The sequence below is a fragment of the Mustela lutreola genome, chromosome 9 (genome assembly GCF_030435805.1).
Source record: "Mustela lutreola isolate mMusLut2 chromosome 9, mMusLut2.pri, whole genome shotgun sequence".
Taxonomy (NCBI): domain Eukaryota; kingdom Metazoa; phylum Chordata; class Mammalia; order Carnivora; family Mustelidae; genus Mustela; species Mustela lutreola.
In genome coordinates, this window is record NC_081298.1 from 15,101,619 (window position 1) to 15,118,888 (window position 17,270).

Here is a 17,270-nt window from a genome sequence, read left to right on the forward strand (position 1 = left end):
CTATGAGCATCTGCAAGAAAAAACTCGAGTAATCCCTCAAATGTCTCCTTCTGGCCTGGAATTTTGTGCCTTATCAGAGGGTTGTCTGTCTTGATTTTTAATCTAACCTTTATTAGACTTTGTTTTTTGTGTGGTTTTTGTTTTTGTTTTTGTTACTGGGCATCTAAGTGCTTTCTGCATAGTAACTCATTTCATTACACAAGTGACTATCCAAGTTTCTATGTCTGGTCATAAATATTCCTTTGAATGTTCTTTGAAACCACTAAGAACTGCTGGAATCGTAAGTTATAGGATTCCCTGGAGGCCAACTAGAATAACTCTTCCAGTTAACCAATTTTGACAATTGCCTCTATGTAAATCGACAGGACTTCTGGGCTGTGGCGCTCACGTCTTTAAGTCTGGTGAGCTGCCACGTATGGATTCAAAGTGATCTAAATCCAAACTTCAAAGGGTTACTAACTAGAGCAATAGAGGCAGAATATCTAAAAAGATACAGAAGGTTGACAAGTGAAAATAAAAAGGGAAGACCAATTAGGAAATGTACTGCAAACATTTCCTAATTGGTCTTCTCTTTTCCGGCTTTTTCGAACTCCACATCATCCCACTGACTCTCCTAAAAAAACCACTTTGTTCTATCATTTCTGATAAAAATGTCTTTATATTACCCTATGACCAAGAGAATCAAGTTCAAACTTAGTGTGGCATTCAAGGTCCTTCCATAGCCGGTCAAAACCCACTTCAGCCAAACTGAGTATTTAATATATATGTTTATGTTCCTGACTTTGCACCTGCTAAAACCTCCCCTAGCCTTTCTGCACATCTAGGTCCTTGCTTTCCTTCTCACAAAACCTTTAACACTTGTCTGTACCACTTACCCAGCATTTAGCCTATAATTATATTACCTCCATATACAAAGATCCTATATTTCCAACCAAGTTATCATCATCAAATACTACTATGTAAAGCATCCAGAGTAATATCCCAGACAAATAAAGAATTACAATGACTAGTTACAGTGTAACAGACACTCCATAAATACTAGATCATGATAATGACAAATATCATCTTCCCCTTTAAACCTATTTTAACCTACTTTAAACCCCTTTAAACCTAACTCCTGGTCCGCAGCAAATGCCTCATTTGGTTTTTGTACACTATACAGTAATGACGCAAGTGATTACCTAATAAATACTTTTTGTTTGGCATTACATATTTATTGTTAACAAATACAGATTCCAACTTGCTACTTTTTACAGGATAAACACTTGAGAATCATCTTTTTCTATGTAGAGCCATTTAAGTTGAACAAAATGCATCTCCAGGGGCACCTGGGTGGCTCAGTGGGTTAAAGCCTCTGTCTTCAGCTCAGGTCATGATCCCAGGGTCCTGGGATGGAGCCCCACATCGGGCTCTCTGCTCAGCAGGGAGCCTGCTTCCCCCCTCTCTCTCTCTGCCTGCCTCTCTGCCTACTTGTGATCTCTGTCAAATAAATAAATAAATAAAAAATGGATCTCCATTCCTTTGCTAAACAAGAACAGGCAGGTCAGAACAGCTTAGAGCACCAGAGAAATATATTCCCTTAACCAATCACAACTGATTTGTCTGCCTCTTAGGCATAAGAGCCAAAGCACATCTTTTAGGACTCATTTCCCCTTGTTCTTCTTTACTTTCATGCTACTGCTCTCTGTCTTGGAAAATACAGTTCCCCCACGGCTATTCTTGGCTCTCCTTTCACCAATTTAACTATAATGTAGCACCTTATCTTCCCAAAAATATAGGCCTTGAGCCCTTCGCCCAAGTCACACTGAGATTTGCTACTTTCATATCCTAATATGTGGTTTGGCAGGGTGTTTCGAATGAATTTTCAGGCACCACGTGTCTGTGCTTTTTGGCTCATCCCAAAAGAATCAAGAATGTTAATGGTTTCCAACGATAAAATTGAGCCCCAGCATCTGGACACAATTAGGAAAACTGCACAAACAATTAGAATTTAGTCTCCACTCTGGCAAGATAACCTTGAACTATTTGTGCAATTGTGAGAAAAGTCTAAGGGCCAAGACCCCACTCTTCTCCTGTAAATCCCACCCAGCAGAAAGCCGCTGATAAATGCACGGTGAACTGCAGCGATTATCTTTCAGGGAGAGAAAAAAATCCAGGCAGTAAGAAATGCCACAGTATTAAGATAACAGTTTGAAACTTAACAAAGGAAGGCTCAGGTGGATCCAAAGTCTAGCCTTCTTTAAAATCTGACATCTTGTATTTTGAGCTACTTAACAGATTCTCAAAACACCTATATCTTATTGCCAAGAAATGTGAAACACACGCACACACACAAACACCCACTCACTTGCTCTCATCGCGGCACATTTCTAAACCATTACTGAAACTGACATGTAACCGTCCTTTAGTTCGACCATTTTCTTTTTCTTTTATTTTTTTTAAGATTTGATTTATTTATTTGCCAGAGAGAAAGAGGGAGAGAGGGGGTTCGTACAAGCAGGGGGAGCGGTGGGCAGAGGGAGAAGCAGGCTCCCCACTGAGCAAGTAGCCTGATGTGGGCCTTGATCCCAGGGCCCCATGATCATCCCCAAGCTGAAGGCAGACACTTTAACCAACTGAGCCACCCAGGCATACCAGTTCAACCACTCTCATGCAAGTTGCACAGGCAAAGAGGCAGCACTTACAAAACACAATTAGAATGAAGTATGAAAACATAAAAATACATAAAAACATAACTAGCAAGAGAAAACGAATTAGGATGAGAAAAGCACCTTTGGTTGAAGGAACATGTAGGCCCAATTAAAAAGCCACTGCCATTCATTAAAATACCCATGAACTTATATTACTTACCATTTTCAAGCATTTACAGGCTCAGTATTTTATATACGTTAATTCATATCATCTTAACAGCACTACAAAGTAGGAACTTTTACGGCCCATTTTTTCAGGCAAGGAAACTGAGGCTCAAAGAAAAGGAAGTAACATGCCAAAGCAGAACAAAGTTGTTTATAAGATTCTGAGCAAGTTTCTTTCTTTTTTTTTTTTTTTAAGATTTTATTTATTTATTTGGCAGAGATAGAGCAAGACACAGCGAGAGAGGGAACAAAAGCAGGAGGAGTGGCAAAGGGAGAAGCAGGCTTCCCACTGAGCAGGGATCCCAATACAGGGCTCAATCCCAGGAACCTGGAATCATGACTTGAGCCGAAGGCAGACACTTAATGACTGAGCCACCCAGGAGCCCCAAGATTCTGAGCAAGTTTCAGAGCAAAGATTCTAACTCCAAAAATCAATGTTCTTCCCATGATCCCTTTTACTTTCTCCTACCCTTATTAAGAGATACATTTCTAACAAAATGAACTGTTTTACGTTTTAACTTTGATATGTGTAACTATACCAATGCATGTGAAACTCTCAGACACTGCTGTGAGTGGCAAAGAGACACAAGGACACTTAATATTCTCTGGCGACAGTTTTAAACATCCTGAGGAGATCAGAAACTGGGACACTAAGGCTACTGTGGTAAAAGAAGGGTTAAAATACCTGCAGTACTTATGTCCTATTTACCATCCTTGCAAAATGCTATCACTGGCGTCAGGGAGAATGAGACCGAGAACACACAAGGGACACAGCGTTTTAACGATCCCCTCCAAACAACTGCAGGTGTTAAGAAAATAGGCTTTGAGTCAAGAATTTCCATCTTCTGCAGCACTGAAAGTAGTATCTGATGGATGGTGTTGAAATAAAATCATTTCAACAGGAGCCTGGGCTTTGGTTTTGACATGAGGAAACTTATGGCTACAATAGGGGCCTTCATGAGACTTAGGAATTTCTGGAGAACTACAAATACACAGTATTTTCACCACGTAATACTATCACAGGAATTTGCCCAAACTGCGCTCCTGAGTTGTCCTAACATAAGTATGCCACTCGCTTTAATATTCTATTTCCAAGAGATTAATTTGGCCATTGCTCTAGAATAAGAATTGGAAATTTCTCAATGGTGTGCAAGTTTTAAATAGAAATCACCCACTTACTCCCTTTCACGGAGTCTAATTTAAAAGGCTTAAGTCAGAACTTGGACACTGTAAGATGAAAGTTTCTTTTTTTAAGATTTTATTTATTTATTTTGACAAAGAGAGAGCATGTGCACATGTGCATGTGCATGCGCAGGCTGGGGGAGGGACAGAGGGAGAGGGAGAAGCAGGCTCCCCACTGAGCAAGGAGCCCAATATGGGACTGGATCCCAGGACCCTGGGATCATGACCAAAGCTGAAGACAGATGCTTAACCAACTAACTGACCCAGGTGTCCCTGGAAGACGGAAAGACTGATGCCACGGATTCAACCCTTTTAAACTAGAATGCCCACTGCCACCTCTACTATTCAACACTGTACTGGAGGTCTTGGTAAGAAAGAAAAATATATAAGGATCAAAAGAAAGTAGTAAGATTGACTTCTGTAGAGTCAATATGGAACAGATTAGGTGAAAACTAAAGAGGCAACAAAACTATAAGTTGCCATTATTAATATACTTTGATACACAAGTAACGTTCCCCAAGTCAGCTCTGTACCAGAATTTTAAGTTTTATTTAAAATTTTTATTTAATTCCTTGGTTAGCCATTTTAGCTGATGATGAGTGCAAAACTACATCCACGGCACTGTGGTGCAGAAAGAAAGTGTCAGTTTGGTGAAGGTCTACTAAGAAATCCGGGAAGAGAGAGGAAAAGTTTAAACTATTTTGAGACGTTTTGGCAGACTTCAGTTTTATTTGAACTTCGCCAAGTATGAGGTATCCAATTTCCTACCTAAATAAAATAAAGACACTGTCCTAGTGTTGCTGCACTTACTTAAAATAGATTTTAAAATAAATAAACGACAGTCTTGAGGGAGAATAAAGCCTACTACAGAAAGGGGATTTGTGAACGTAGGTGGGGGCAGGGAGTGGGGGACAAGGGGAACACACCATTCTAACCATGACCTGTTACAGAGCTCCCTCTGCTGGTCCAGAGAAAGAACAACAATCCTTACACTGACCTACAACCTCTCCTGTGAGTTCAGATCTTTGGAGCAAAGTTCTTGTCTTCAGATCTTTGGGGCAAAGTTCCTGTATAGCTCTTACCAAAAACAAAAACAAAAACAAAAAACCCCACACTTAAGTACACAAATAGAAGACATCTTCCCAAATCCCCAAACTGATATTTTATCCAGACACAAGTTTTCAAAGTACTGCATGCAGACCGAGTTCCACGGTTCTTAGAAGTTCCCGAGGTCTCTTGTTAAGACGGCCGGGTCTCACCCCTCTAGCTGCAAATGGATTCTTTCTTGGAGATTCAGATATACACAACCACAGCTTGCTCCCTGACACAGAATCCACTGTTAAGCCTACCATCACAGGCAGGCTCCCTTGGAGAACCACCTGTCCTTCGCTACTAGAACTGCTGGGGAAACTTGTAGAGTGGCCAGTTATTCACACAACCAGCAAAGCAGAGGTACATTCCTGCAGGCTGGAGCTCACCAACATATAATCTGTAACATGAGCCTCAACCACTTAATAAAAAGGCTCTGCCAAAGTGGAAATATAACATAATAAGCTTTGAAATCAAACATTATCTGGCTTGAAGCCGCTGCTCTTCTGTTACTCACTGTGTGATCACGAGCAAGTTACTTAATCTCTTCGCAATTTCATTTCTGCTGCTATAAAATGGGAGGTGGCTATATTTACCCCACAGCATGATACTAATGATTAATACGGGAAACGCTGCAAAGGATTAAGCACAATGCCTGATACATATTAAGGGCTTAATCATTAATGGCTATTAACAGTTATAATGCTTATCTTCCTGAGTAGAATAGACAAAGAGTTTATATATAATACATAATTGGTTCTAGGAAAAAGAAAAAGATTACCTCTGGAATCTCCTCAGAAGCCAGGCCCCGTCTGAATCATGAATTTTGATGAGCTTTGTATTAGCTCTAATGACCACTCATTTAAGAGTGGGCTTCCAAACAAACTAGAAGTTCAGCAGAAGGAAAGGAGCACAGACTCTAGATTTCAGATTACCAGCACTGGCACTTACTTGCCATGTGACCACGAGCAAATAACAATCTCTCTATCAAGTCTTCCCCGGTGGAGAAAGTAGAGACCTAGCCTCACTATAGACAGTCCAAGATGACTGAATGGGCGGAAGCACTAGAGGCCCCCTGCACTCGAAAATTCAAGGCTTAACAAAACAGAAACATTGTAGTGCTCAAAACGAGAACAGGAAACTCTACGAATGGCAAAAGCAACAGAGGAACCCAAAGCACTGAAGTGAATGGCCCTCTGGGAAAACCAAACCAAAGAGACTAGTTTTAAGCCTGATGTGGGAACAGGAACCGGGATAAAGACAGGAGCCAACACACGTCTATAAAAAGGAAGCTAGAACTCAATTCCTAGCACAAAGAAAGAAGCCAGGACAAACCACTCACAAGCTCAAGGACATGGCTTAGGAATGGCTTCTGCCTGTGTGAGGGGTGGAAGAGTCAACTTCTAGAAATGTAATTCCCTTCGCTGTACCACAAGCACACTACAGAAATGAGAAATAATCTAAGACTCCTGGAATGAAAGACCCCTTAGGGCCCCAAAGGGACACCCAAGCAACTCAAGGAACATAAGAGACCTCTGAAGAAGATACTTCCCAATGAAGATAAGCCCACAAACAAAAATCACAAAGTATAAGAAGAAATCTAACAGCATGAGAAATAGCAGACACAATAAACAGTAGAAATTAGACCCAAGAAACTCAAGATAATAGACTGATCTAAAAAATACCTTATGAGCACCCGGGTGGCTTAGTCAGTTAAGTGTCCATCTCTTCGTTCCAGCTCGGGTCATGATCCTGAGGTTGTGGATCAAGCCCCACGTGGTGGTGGGGGGGGGGGTAGTTAAAAGGGCTTGCTGAGCTGAGCACTGAGCCTGCTTGGGATTCTCTCTTATCTTTCCCTCTGCCCCCCATCCTCACCCCCGTTCTCTGTTCTCTCTCTCTCTCAAAAAATATTAATTTAAAAAATAAACTTAAAATAATATTCAAAGAGATAAAGGAATAACATTTGTAACATAAGACTAGAACACTACAAAAGAAAACCAGATGTGGGACGCCTGGGTGGCTCAGTTGGTTGGACGACTGCCTTCAGCTCAGGTCATGATCCTGGAGTCCCGGGATCGAGTCCCGCATCGAACTCCCAGCTCCATGGGGAGTCTGCTTCTCTCTCTGACCTTCTCCTCGTTCATGCTCTCTCTCACTGTCTCTCTCTCAAGTAAATAAATAAAATCTTTAAAAAAAAAAAAAAAAAAAGAAAGAAAACCAGATGTAAAAATAACTAATTAGGGGCACCTGGGTGGCTCAGTGGGTTAAAGCCTCTGCCTTCGGCTCAGGTCATGATCCCAGGGTCCTGGGATCGATCCCCGCATGGGGGGGGGGTTCTCTGCTCAGCGGGGAGCCTGCTTCCTCCTCTCTCTCTGCCTGCTTCTCTACCTTTTTGTGATCTCTGTCTGTCAAATAAATGAATAAAATCCTTTAAAAAAATTAAAAAATATGGGGCGCCTGGGTAGCTTAGTGGTTGAGGCCTCTGCCTTCGGCTCGGGTCATGATCTCAGGGTCCTAGGGTCCTGGGGTCCTGGGATCGAGCCCCGAATTGGGCTCTCTGCTCAGCGGGGAATCTGCTTCCCCCTCTCTCTCTGCCTGCCTCTCTACCTACTTGTGATCTCTCTCTGTGTGTCAAAAAAGTAAATAAAATCTTTAAAAAAATAAAAAATTTTAAAAAATTTAAAAATAAAAATAACTAATTAAAACTTCTAGGAAGCAGGGCACCCTGGGTTGCTCAGTCAGCTAAGCATCTGCCTTTGGCTTAGGTCATGATTCCAGGGTTCTGGGGTCAAGCCCCGACATTGGGCTCACTGCTCAGCAGGGAGCCTGCTTCTCCCTCTGCCCCTCCCCTGCTTGGGCTTGTTCTCTCTCTTTCTCAAATAAATAAATAAAATATTAAAGAAAAACAAAAGCATTCTAGGAAGCAAAAAATTTTTCTATGAAATAAACTCTATGTCTGGGTCAAACTGTTGATTTGATGAGGCTAAAAAAGGAACGATAGAATTAGAAATAAATCCAGAGAAAACACCCAGAAAGTGGCACAGAGACTTAAAACATGGGAAATAAAAAGAAGAAGTGGATATAAAGGGAGAAACCAAGTCCTCTGATAGCTATTCTCCTGACAGAATGTAAAGTGGTACAAACTTTGGAGGGCAATACAGCAGCGTCACAATGTGACGCAATTACACATGAAACTACTCAAATACTTCTGAAAACTTTGTCAGGAAAAGCAACATTTATGTAAGAAGATCCCCCTGGTGAAAAATTATGAACAACCAAAATGTCTAGCAACAGATAAATGATTTAAAAACCTTGTTAAGTGTGATAAATATAAAAAAAGGGTTTTGCAGCACCTTGGAAAATGCATACACTTACTGAGCGGAAAATAATCAGAAAATAGAGTATCTAGGCAAATTATTACCGCATAGGAATCATATAGGTGCACAGTCAAAAACAGGCATTCTTTATTGGAGTGAAAGGGTAAACTACTCTAACAGTCGATTCATACTGCTGTAATAATGTTGGTATAATAATTTTTAATATAGTAAATGAGAATAGGAGCAAATTAAATTAACTTTTCAAAGACAAGGAATAAGTTTTTACAAAGATCTGTAAAATATAGTCAGTTGTCAAAAAGTGTACCAAAAATTTCAGAAAAGTGTCTGACCTAGATGTCTTACACAAATTATGTATGTGAGCCTTCCAATTTTCTTGTTACTGTTTCTTTAAAACTAGAAAGGAAAATGAGGTTCTCTGAAACTAATGCAAACAGCTATAGGGGTAGGTCTTTTTTGTTGAGTTTATCAAGGGTAATAGTTACAATTTTCGAGAATTAAACATTTCACAGGTCAAAGAAGACACTAGATGAAAGCCTATTTATTTTCACAAATTTCAACTTCTAGGAACTTCAGTTCTATATTAGTCATGAGTTATACAATCCTTATAGATGTGTGGACTATTTGCGCTCTAAGAGAAAAGGAAAGTACATAAATTTAATAATTCTTTAATTTTACTGACTAAAGCACGGAGGCCTGTACAAGGAAAGTGACTTCTCCAAAACAACACAGAGAGCTAGCCTCTGAGCCAACCTTGGTCAGACAGTCTTTAAATGTTTAAAACTAATTCTGAAGAAATGGTATGATCTCTGAGATTTGCTTTAAATTAATTGAGTTTATTTTCTTTGGGGGAGCCTGAGGTATGACGGGCAGTGAGTTAATCAGGTTTGAAACTGGATGATAGGTCCACTGGGGTCAGTCATGGCAATTGTGTGCAATTATGCACATTTTAATTTCTCATGATGAAAAAGTTTAAATAATATCTAAAATAGTAAGTGGTTGAGATCTCAAAATAAGTGGCAAATCTGTCAAACCTGTGGCCCAAAACCAGAATTACCAGACGTGTAGCAGATGACTGGTGACCTGAGTTTATTTAATGTCATTCAGCTGTGATTGCTGAGGTTTTTAAATGGTTTTCCATCATGACTGTAATAAAAGATGCATGTTTCTCATTAGACACGCGAAACTACCCAAGCTCAGAAATTGAACAAACAACCCACTGAATGAATTAGCACTTTAAATACATTTGGAAAATTACATTTGGAACAAAATTAATTCTTTAAATTAAAAAAAGGGCAGATTTTCCATAACATGCGCATGCACAACAGATGTTAATAAACCCGCCTCGCTACACTACACAGTGATTAAAATCATCTGTATGATTAAAGCCCTTAAAACAAGTAGAAGATAAAGCACTCAGAGTCAATGAAAAGACTAGAGGTCAGCACATCTCCTTACTGCAAAACCTTCCTAACAAAGCACACTGGCTACTTAAAAACAAAACAAAAAACACTAAATTTAGTAAATAGCATTCACTTGATTATTTATGTAACAGACAACACATTTCTAGAGTGCTTCGATCTGGAGAGTAGGGAATGAAACATATCCAAGAACTCTGAATGAGGTAAGAATTTAAAGGGACTAGCAGGATGACAATGCTTTTATAAACTCTTATAAATATCCATTTTTTTAAGGTTGCCTCATGCCCATGCCCCCTCTCTCTGTGAAGTTAATAAATAAAATCTAAAAAATAAAATAAAGGGCATCTGGGTGACTCAGTCAGTTAACCAGTTGCCTTCGGCTCAGGTCATGATCCCAGGGGCCTGGGATTGAGCCCCGCATCGGGCTCCCTGCTCGGTAGGGAGCCTGCTTCTCCCACTCCCTCTGCCTACGTGTGCTCTCTCTCTGTCAAATAAATAAATAAAATTTTAAAAAATAAATAAATAGTAAAATATAAAATAAAATATATATAATCCTACTACCGATAACTACTTTTAATTACTGATTTGTTTACCTCCAACCTTCCGGGGTTTTCTTTCAGTCTTTTTTCTATGTATACATTATGTGTAATTTATCCTCTAACTTTTATAAAATTTTTATAAAACTGCTATAATTTTGCTTCTTTCTTTCCTCACTTAACAATATATCATAAGTACTTCCCTAACTCACTAAATACTTCCCCCCAGGGGGCACCTGGGTAGCTCAGTGGGTTAAAGTCTCTGCCTTCAGCTCAGGTCATGATCTCAGGGTCCTGGGATTGAGCCCCGAATTGGGGCGGAGGGGGTCTCTGCTCAGCGGGGAGCCTGCTTCCTCCTCTCTCTCTGCCTGCCTCTCTACCTGCTTGTGATCTCTGTCAAATAAATAAATAAAATCTTTAAAAAAAATAATTTCCCCCCAAAACAGGATTTTTATTATTTCTGTATGGTATAAGAGTCCCACTTAAGGATGTACCATAAATTTATTTGACCAACCATCTGCTACTAAACATTTAAATTAATCCAGATTTTTCTTTTTTTACAATTATAAGTAACATGTTTGGAAAAATTCTTGAATATAATTTGTCTCAATCTTTGATTATTTTCTTGGACCCGATTCCTAGAAGTGGAATGTACCGGGTCCAAGGTCTGAACCTTTTAAACTCTTGATGCATACCGCATTCCAGAAAAGTTATACCAATTTACACATCCATCACCACTACTACTACTCTCCCACCACCTGTATCCTTCTGACCAGAATCCAAACACAGATGATGAGCCCTGGCCCCTCAAGAGAAAAAGGAAAAAAAGAAAACCCTTTCTCTTCATAAACAAAGGGCTGATTATAAATACACAGACCTGAAAGGTGAAAAGCAGAGGGTGCTGCCTGGGGCCCAGAGCCTAGATCTGCTCACTCAGGTCACAAGAAAGCAGCCGCAGGCCCCTTGCACTGGTCCACCCTCCTCTCGCCCGCTGCGACTGTGGGTACACCACTTCCTCTGCTGGAACACCTCCTCCTGCCCTACTCACTGCCAACCCTCCCGCTTTTCCTCCAGAATTCTTCAGTAATCCCCAATGCAGACTGAATACTTTTCCACTCTGCTTTGACAAGCGCCTAGATTACCTCTATTTTAAAACTTGTTTAACACGCTAAAGTGTAATTAATCAATGGTCTGCCCACTACACGAAGACAATGAGTTCCTTTGGGAAAAGGACTGTTTCTTCAGCACCTGGCAAAGTCCCTGGGAGACAGCACTGAAGAAAAATTCATAAATGAGTTCATCCCAAAGCAGGGAGTCTAGAGCAGGGGTTAGAGAACTTTTTCTGTAAAGAACCAGAGAACAAACATTTCAGGCTTTGCGGGCCACACGGTCTCTGTCACAAGCACTCACTCTGCTTCGGTGGCACAAAAGCAGTCACAGACAATATGTAAATGAATGGACACGGCTATGTTCTGATAAAAGTTTACTGCCAAAACCAGGTGGCGGGCTGGATTTGGCCTGTGAACCACAGGTTGCTGCTCCCTGGTTTAAAGGAAGGACCTTTAAACTTTAAAAAGTCAGGGAGGAAAGATAATGAAAAGATCATAAAGATTTAAGGCTATGAAAGGCTCAGGCTCAAATGTGCGTCCAGAACTCAATTATTTCCATTTGTATTCCAAATTCCTTTCCTCTGTGAGTTGGTCTGTGATGCAGAGTAAGGAACGGGGAACCAGAGAAGATCAGAGGAGATGACAGCAGCCGGAGATGGGAGCCAAGCCCTAGTGTCAGGCCGCGGCCACAGGCCAAAAAGGATGAGCAGGCTAAGAAGTGCAGCAGAGATTCAACCAGAAGGGATGCGACTGGACTTTCAAAGCTGGACAGTCATCCTAACTACTGACTATCAGAAAACAGAAAATGGACTGAAGACATCTACAGTAAATAGTTCAGAGTCTCAACACACTTTGAATTATGCATCAGAACAATAGACGGGCTTGCCTCCGCGGAGCGAAGGAGAAGAAAAGCACAACGTTCAACGAGAGGGGGCCGTTTGGGTTCCAAAGAAGGTCCTTCCTCGCTGCTGATGCCTTCCTGCCTCTGCTGTCTCAGGCCAACTCTCCTCTCCTGCACTCCGCCCTGCCCTCACCCTGCACAACCAGAAAATGACTCCAGCCTGAGCCCGTGTGGACCACAAGAGCCTGTTTTCTCTGCAATGCGCAGGGGTTGTCTGAGGAGAGAGTACATTTAAGCAGAGCCTTACTTTTCATGGTCCCTTCCTCTTCCTCATCCTCTGCGTTGATCACCATGGTGCCCAGCTGCGACGGCAATGTGTCCCCATGCTCGATCATAGTGCTGGCTCCGTCACTCGTGGCGCTGGCTACCCGGACAGTACCCATCTCATCACCTGCTGCTCGAACCATCGTGCCGGAGTCCATCTCATCCTCCTCCTGTGAGAGGGCAAAACTTCAAGTCAGGCCCGACTGGATCGAAAGGCCTGGGTCCTTGGAATTACTATTATTGATCTCAGTGCAAGCATTTCAGGATTTGATGCCAACTGGGGTGCTAGACCCATACCTCTGAGAAGTGAGAGCACTCTTACTTAACCAAAGAAGATCATAAAGTCAGCCAGGCAAGAGTGGCATATCTAACCCGGGAGGGAGGACCCTCTCCCTCTCCCCTTCCTCTCTCCTTCATAAGAGTTTCACAACAGAGGGGTGCCTGGCTGGCTCAGTCAGAGGAGCCCACGGCTCTTGATCTCAGGGTCATGAGTGTAGCCCCTGTGAGTACAGCCATTTTTTTTTTAAAGATTTTACCCATTAATTTGATAGAAGACACAAGCAGGGGGAGCAGGAGAGGGAGAGGGAGAAGCAGTCTCCCCGCCAAGCAGGGAGCCCGATGCGGAACTCGATCCCAGAACTCCGGGATCACGACCCGAGCCGAAGGTAGAAGCTCAACCATTTGTTGTTTTTTTTTTAAATAGTTTTACAACGGGGCGCCTGGGTGGTTCAGTGGGTTAAAGCCTCTGCCTTTGGCTCAGGTCATGGTCTCAGGGTCCTGGGATCGAGCCCCACATCGGGCTCTCTGCTCAGTGGGAAGCCTGCCTCCTCCTCTCTCTCTCTCTCTGCCTACTTGTGATCTCTGTCTGTCAAATAAATAAATAAAATCTTTTTTAAAAAAATAGTTTTACAACATAGAGGTGCACACCCTTGGAATCTCAGGCTTATGAGGGAGTCTGCAGGTATAAAATGTACATTTTAGTACTGATCCTTGATTCCCCCAAAGGGCATGAAAAACCAAGTTTCAGACCTGAACATTTGCTTTTCCAAATTAAAAAAAAAATGAGAAAAAAAAAAGGTAAATGGAAGAAATGATAAGGGGCCAGAGAGTAAAATTTGGAAGTGTCTTAGGAAGCACTGTGAGAATGAGCACGGCCTCAGCAAGCCCTTAGCAGTGTCCCGGGCAGGCCATAATCATGCAAGGAGCATCCCCAGCCCCAGGCCGACCTGTTACCCCCACTCATCTCCCCTGAGCCGGCAATCAGGAAATAACACGCACGAATGCCCGAGGCCCACAGCGGGGCCTGCCACTCACGGAGTTCTCGTCGTCGTCCTGGTCCACCTCCCGCTGCTGGGCTTCCTGGCGTTTCAGCTTCACATCCATGGCCTCGTTAATTAGGTCCCGCAGGATCGACACCCCCTTGGCGCTCTTGACGAACGGGTGCTTCAATGAGAAAGACGACAACACTGGAGATGGTATCGAGGGCACCAGTGCCCACCCAGCGCCTGGCGCACTGGAGGGACTGGATACCATCTGCTCAGTCCACAAATCTCTTCTTTCTCTTTCTGTTTTGGGTGAGCGCCATGTGCCACACTCACTTTATAACTCTGACCAGACGCACATTCAGGCTTTGCCCATCTTTTTCAGCCTGGCTGCCAAAGTCTCCTCTGTTTCTCACTGCCGAATCTAGAGATTCTCAACAGGGTGGTATCGCCCCCTAGAGGAAGTTTGCTAAACATGCTGGGAGCTGGTAGTGGCATTGAGGGCATGTCAGGGGAGCCAGAGACAGCAGCAAGCCTTCAAGGTGTGGAACGGTCCCACATGACAGTGAACTGTGGCACATTCTGTGCATCTTTCAAATTCGCAGAGTATAGATATGCTTCAGTACATATTTTTTTCAATAGATAAGCAAAAAGTCCAGTAATCTAAGAGATGATTTTTAGAGGGTAAGGCTTAAATGTCATAAAGATATTGTTTAAATAACACCGAAAAATTTACTCACCCTGCTTATTCTTCCTATACAATGTGCTACCTAGCATTGCCAACTACAAATTTAGGTAAATAAAAAGGGTTTTAGTGCAAAATTGTAGTTACCGCAGAAATACTAAAACTGGTCACAAATATATAAGAGATGTAGACCCAAATATCAATCAGCGAAGACACTAGAAAAACAGGGATAGTGTGGAATGATGAAATAAATAATAAATATATAAATAATAAAAATAATGGAATGCAAATGAATACAAAAAATGCTTGCATTTTTTAATATTAATACCACTGTACATTTTTGTTATTTGTGTTGGTAGTACAATAAGAAATTCACACAGTTGGGAAGTTACGTCTGGAATTTCTTTTGCGGTCTTCCCAACTGATTCTGACATTTTCCCCCCAGTGTTTCTCTTTGCAACCTGTTCTCTATTCCCCAGCACCCACCAGAGGAAATATGGTCTCTAAGGTCTCTGTAAGTACTCAGGAGGTTAGAAGTATGCCCCAGCACATGGTGGGATTGCAAAAGAGATTTATTTTCCATAAAACTTCATCAGTAACCCCTCCCGGCAGGAAAGGACTCTGTCAATACACTTAGAAATAAGACCAACCCAGGCTCATTTGCAAGAATATCGTATTTCCTTGTTCTCTCTTGGAAAATCTGTAAGATCATTTCCCTCCTCTTATCACATACAAATAAGCCTGGTCTGTTATTATTTAACATCACTTCTATGCCAGTGTCCATCCACTTGCTGTCCTATACTGCTTGAATGGAATGGTTTCTGTTCTTCTTACTGTTTTTAACTCTAAACTCATTTATGGTTCTACGTAGAGGTATATAGCTACCTCATTATGTCTGCAAGTTGAGTCAAGCTAGAGCCCCTCTCTCTATACTGACACACACTTTATTATAAATCTTTATGCCTTCATTATGTCATACACATTATACTCTTTTTAAATTATGGCCATAAACAGATCTTATTGTCTAAGAATTTCAATCCAGAACAGCAGTGAGAGTATTACAAATATACATACTAGTTAAAAAGGGGGGCACTGGGTCTGACATGGCTGAAAACCATTGGCCTAGCCCAGTAACAACCACAGATGCTTGTCAAATCCACAACATACTACTTTTAGTATGTGTGAAACATTATGTAAGGTTACACTATTATATCACTTAAACTTCACGACATATGAAGGTACTTGGTCTCTAATTATAGATAAGAAAACTAAAACAACAGAGAGGTTGTGTTATTTGCCCAAAGTCACGAAGTTAATAAACAGGAGGCCAGGATTCAAACCTGGACAGTATGACTCCTGAATCCAACCTCCTAACCACTGAGCAGACCGCCTACATACCCCTCCCATCCTTCCAGGCCCATGCACCGAGGTTCCCTGCTCCAGGACAGCGGTCCCAGTACCACCTGCCCAAAGCGGCCTCCTCCCATTATGCACTACAAGAGCACCTACCACTAATCTCAATTCCTCATCAGAACTGGATAGAGTTGTGGGCGCTCCTGCTTTGGAACCAAGAAGACCTAGGTTCTAGTCTTTGCTCTGCTGTTTCTCAGCTGATTGACTCTAAATGAGTTAACCTTTCTAAGCTTCCATTTTTTTCCCCTATAAAACTGCAGTAATAGCCATCCCTCCCAGGGTGTCTGTGATGACTAAATGGCACCCAGCACACAGCAGGTGCTCACTAAATGTCAGTTCCCAATCTCTGATCCCACAGAGCCCTCCATTTTCTTGCATTATCGTCTTGTTCAGTGATTTAATATTCTTTTCTACTCAGAGTCAAAGCTCCCTAGAGGCAGAAAATGTCTTCTACTTCTTTACCATCTCCCTACAGGTGGGTTGCCAGCATGTTTTGGCCAGTATGTGAATGAAACAGGCAGCATCCTGGGGAGATTCATACCTGTAGGAGTTGAGTGGCCGTGGCTCTCTGCTCAGGGCTCTTTACAAGACACTGCTTCACAAAATCCATGAAATTATCAGACCACAGTTCTGGCTTTCGAAACGTGGGGGGAGGGTTGGTGGGAATCATGAAGATCGCCTAGTTAAAAAGAAATTTGTGGGGAGGGTAAAATAAAAGTGATGCACCAATGAACACACAAGAGATACCTTTGAAGTTTAAAAAAATTATTTTCCTCTTATCCACTGATCAGCCCACCCAAATGCCAACAAAAGTCTTAAGTATCTCACAGTAGAAAGTATGACAATTAGAGAAGTTGTTAGAGTTCTCTTTCTCCTTCTTTCATATGTATTTTTGTTCCCTCAACCTCACAGTATCTAGCAAGTTTATTTTGGTTTTTGCTAACCACAGTACACTGCCTTCAAAGTGAAAAGGCAAGACCCGAGAGCACTGACAGCCTGAAGATCATCTCAGCCCCACAGTGGTCAAATTTCCCTCCCCATAAGAGTCACCATCACCACTAGATGTGAGCAGTGAATGGGAGGAGATCATAAACAGGAAAGTCCCTCAAATCACAACAGATTCATTAACGTCCAGGCGGAGGCAATTTAATGTATTTGAAAAAAACAAAAACAAAAACCAGAACACCACAATGCAGTTAAATTCTTCTATTTCAAAAA

At 41.8% G+C, this 17,270-nt stretch overlaps 1 protein-coding gene across 3 annotated transcripts in view; it reads right to left on the bottom strand.

Moving 5' to 3' along the window:
* The window catches only part of STK4 (serine/threonine kinase 4), a 92,924-nt gene that overhangs the window by 50,498 nt on the left and 25,156 nt on the right, over positions 1–17,270 (bottom strand). For all 3 annotated transcript variants that reach the window (XM_059133060.1, XM_059133062.1, XM_059133061.1), the window contains 3 exons: positions 16,594–16,731; positions 14,007–14,135; positions 12,676–12,862 (listed from right to left, as the gene is read on the bottom strand). In XM_059133060.1, coding sequence (XP_058989043.1) covers positions 12,676–12,862; positions 14,007–14,135; positions 16,594–16,731 — 454 coding nt within the window. The remainder of the gene's footprint in view (positions 1–12,675; positions 12,863–14,006; positions 14,136–16,593; positions 16,732–17,270) is intronic.